Raw genomic sequence first — 3,383 nt, forward strand, 5'->3', positions numbered from 1 at the left:
TGGCAGCTAAACAGTCCTCCGTTTGCTCTGTGGCTCCATTGTGGTCTGCTGGGAAAAGGACATTCTGCCAGTAGATGGACTCAAAGGCAGCCATGCAGTTGTGTGTGCCAAGCAGAACAGGAACCATCATAATTTTATGGGCAGTAAGATGCCAGGTTACTCAGATAAGGATACCAGGTACCTGCATTCACTATGACAAGGATTGGGGCTGTGCATAGGGAAGAGACATCTGAAATCTGACATTTTCCCTTCTAGTTGTCTTATTCCCACTTAGGACTCCCTACAGCATTGCATCCAAGTCTATTTTAGGTGGCTTTAGCTGCTGACCTTCCTGCTCTCGTTGTCCTCCCCCTCACTCCAGACATGAAGCAGTCTGGATGAACCACTGCTGCTCTGTTTGATACCACTGTGTAATGGAGCCTGTGACACAGAACTCACATCCACAAAGAGCAAGTAGTACAGGGAATCAAGCATTTAATGAGGCCAAGCCACGCAGCTTTCAGGCTGCTCAGCTGGGACCTATATTTACCTCCCAAAGCTGGGGACTGTTCTTTACAGCAGGAGGGTTTTGGTGCTGAGCAGCAGATGGGGGCGGGGAGGCCAGAAGTGTCCATCGTTCTGTCATTTTCAACCAGATTATCACCAACTGCTTCCCTGCCTGTGTGAAATCTGCTGGCTGGAGAAGCCAGCAATGCCCAAATTGCTCCCAAGAGTTCACATCACGCGTGTAAACACTGAGCCACATAGTTTGTTCCACCTACCGAAACACAGCCATGGAAAGAAGGAAAATGGGGAGGTAAGGACACGTCAGCTCTTCAAAAAGGAAGTTACTGAGAGCTCTGCTTGGACACGCAAGCACGCAGATGCCTGCAGAGCTTTCCATGGCTTCTCTCATCACCAGTGCCATTCACATGACATGGTGATGCTCACTCAGGCTGCTATCAATGAGAACATTCAGACTGACAACTGAGAAGAAGAAATAAAAGAGAAGAAATGGCTTGGTGCAAGGGCTGGCAAAGAGTGCTGAATGGGACACATAGGAAGCAGCACAAAGATGGAGTCAAGGGGGGAAAGCAGGCTGAGGAGGATGCGGGATAGATAAGGGAAGTTTATCAATCCCCATGCATCAGTCTGGCTTTGAGGAGTGTGTCAGCTGCCTAATGCAGAAAGGATCTGCTTCCAACAGGAGCTCAGCTCCCCTCAAACCAGTCCTGAGCAGCCCAATCCTGTTCCCCAGGCTTCCTGGCTCAAACAGAAAGTTTAGGTGAGCACCCTGCAACTCCCCTGCAGCCTGCCAGGCCCTAGACTAAGCCACTAAAATGAACCGACCATACATGTGGTGCAGACAGAAACACGTCTTACAATGAAATAAGATGAGCAAATCATATGAAACTCACTACTCAATTTGTAAGGATTTCTGGCTTTGTTTTGGTTTTTCCCTGTGAGCTTTTATTCGTGCTTTAAATGTTGCAGTTCAGATAGAAACAGATTCAGAAGCATGAGAGTGATGTGAGCTGGTACAAGGAGATGGCAGGGAGTACCTGTGAGATGTTTCACAGCAACAATGGGTCAGTATTTAATAGCAGTTTGGACAGAATAAAGTCTTGGACTATTCCATACAGCCACACTCTTTTTGTGTGTGCTTCTTATCAGTGGTCCCTGGACCCCTCCCATGCTAGAGGTTCATTACCCCTCCTGCAGCTTTCTTGGCTTTATGGATGAGCTCTCTGATATGAAGGATGATAATTCTGTCATTCCTCTGTAGGCTATACAGGGCTTGACTGGAAAAGAAAAGGAACAATCTAAGGCTGCTGCTTTCAAAGGGCCCCAGAGGAGCCAGGAACCCAAATGGTATATTGGCATTTGGTATAATACATTGAAACCCTTCAGACAAACCACTCATACTACCCCCACAAGACAAGAGACGAGGAGCAGACCTGCTGAGAGGCAAGTGGCCGCTTTCAGGGCTGCAAGTCAGGCTAGGAACTCTTGGCAGGAAGTGAACTACCCTGGTTTTGTGTCACGGCTAACAGCCTGGTTGGGCTGACTGAGGACAGCCTTGGCCAGCCCCTGAGGACTCCTGACTGCTGCTACCCAAGCGGAACAGGACTGAAGGGGACAAGGGCCTGAAACACACAGAGAAGCTCACCTGATGGGTTCTGCTTACACCGCTTTTCTTTAGGTTTTTCTGTCCCCGAATGAACAGCTGTAATTGTGGTGAATGCTTGGATTAGTACAGGATTGTTCCCCAAAACATAATACGCAGTATTTTAGTAACAAACAACTTTTTTCCCATTCACTGTCACCCACTCTGCTACTGCACATGGGTTTTCCAACACTACTTCATTCCTTTTCAGTGTGGTTCCAGAAAGCCCCTTACTTGCTTCAGAGGCAGACATAAACCCCCCACCACAGATGCTGTGTAACCTGCTCCAGGGAGAAATCCCTTCCCTTACCTGTCCACTCCAGCTTGCAATGCTGCGAACACCACGTTTTGGTACTCTTGTATGGGGAATGGAGGGAGACCAGCATTTTCTGCTGTCATGTTATTTATCTCTGCATCAAGATGCCAGAATTACATTTCGTCTAGTCTGTCTGTTACGCTCCAATTAGGGAGCATAAGAGAACGGCAGTGTCCACTTGAAGGCAGAAGGATACATTGGCAGGATAAAAATCTTGTAAAGAAAACTATAAATGGTGTACCTAAACAAATTTGACTAGGCCAGTGGCTATGGTTAGTTACTACCACTTGGACTTAAAACTCAAAAGAAACTCCAGAAGTGGAGTAAATTTGAATTCCTTCTAGCACCTGTATTCTGGTCCCACATCTATACATCCCATACGCTGTGACCTCTGTGTAGCAAACTCACAAACAGCTGGACTCTGGTTACAGTGACGTGTGAATAAACTGCCCCACTTAGCATCACTGTAACGAGCAAACTGCTGTTCTACTCGTAGTGCTCAAAGTTCTCTTGCTTGTTGCAAATGGCTTTGCTTCACAAGGACTTCACTGATGCACAGACAAAGAACGAGTACTGCTTTATCTCCATTCATATTCCCCTTTCTCTACATCTTTGCTCCCCATTGAAACATCTGTGCTAAAGTACATGGACCTTGGGAGCAGGATCCCCACATCATCATTTTACAGGAGTGCCAGGCACCTGGGGAGGATAGAGAAGAGGGCACTACCCCAGGAAGGCTAGCTGCCTGCAAGCTTAAAGAAGGTACCCCGAATATAGAAACAATCACCAAGCACAGCTGAATCCTGCTCTGCAGAGGGACGTGGTAAGCAAGAGCAGGAGGGAGCGAACACACTTACCACTGGAGTTCTGAGAATTGCTGTTTGTTTCTTCAAAGTTGTTTTGCTCTTTGCTTTCCACTCT

General features: G+C 47.3%; 1 protein-coding gene across 1 annotated transcript in view; it reads right to left on the reverse strand.

The window, feature by feature from the left end:
- The window catches only part of ZNF618 (zinc finger protein 618), a 96,566-nt gene that overhangs the window by 24,566 nt on the left and 68,617 nt on the right, over nucleotides 1-3,383 (reverse strand). Inside the window, exons 11-12 of the mRNA XM_035891875.1 lie at nucleotides 3,320-3,383; nucleotides 2,150-2,206 (exon numbers count right to left, since the gene is read on the reverse strand). Coding sequence (XP_035747768.1) covers nucleotides 2,150-2,206; nucleotides 3,320-3,383 — 121 coding nt within the window. The remainder of the gene's footprint in view (nucleotides 1-2,149; nucleotides 2,207-3,319) is intronic.

The sequence above is a fragment of the Egretta garzetta genome, unplaced genomic scaffold, assembly GCF_000687185.1.
Source record: "Egretta garzetta isolate BGI_Z169 unplaced genomic scaffold, ASM68718v1 scaffold143, whole genome shotgun sequence".
Classification (NCBI taxonomy): domain Eukaryota; kingdom Metazoa; phylum Chordata; class Aves; order Pelecaniformes; family Ardeidae; genus Egretta; species Egretta garzetta.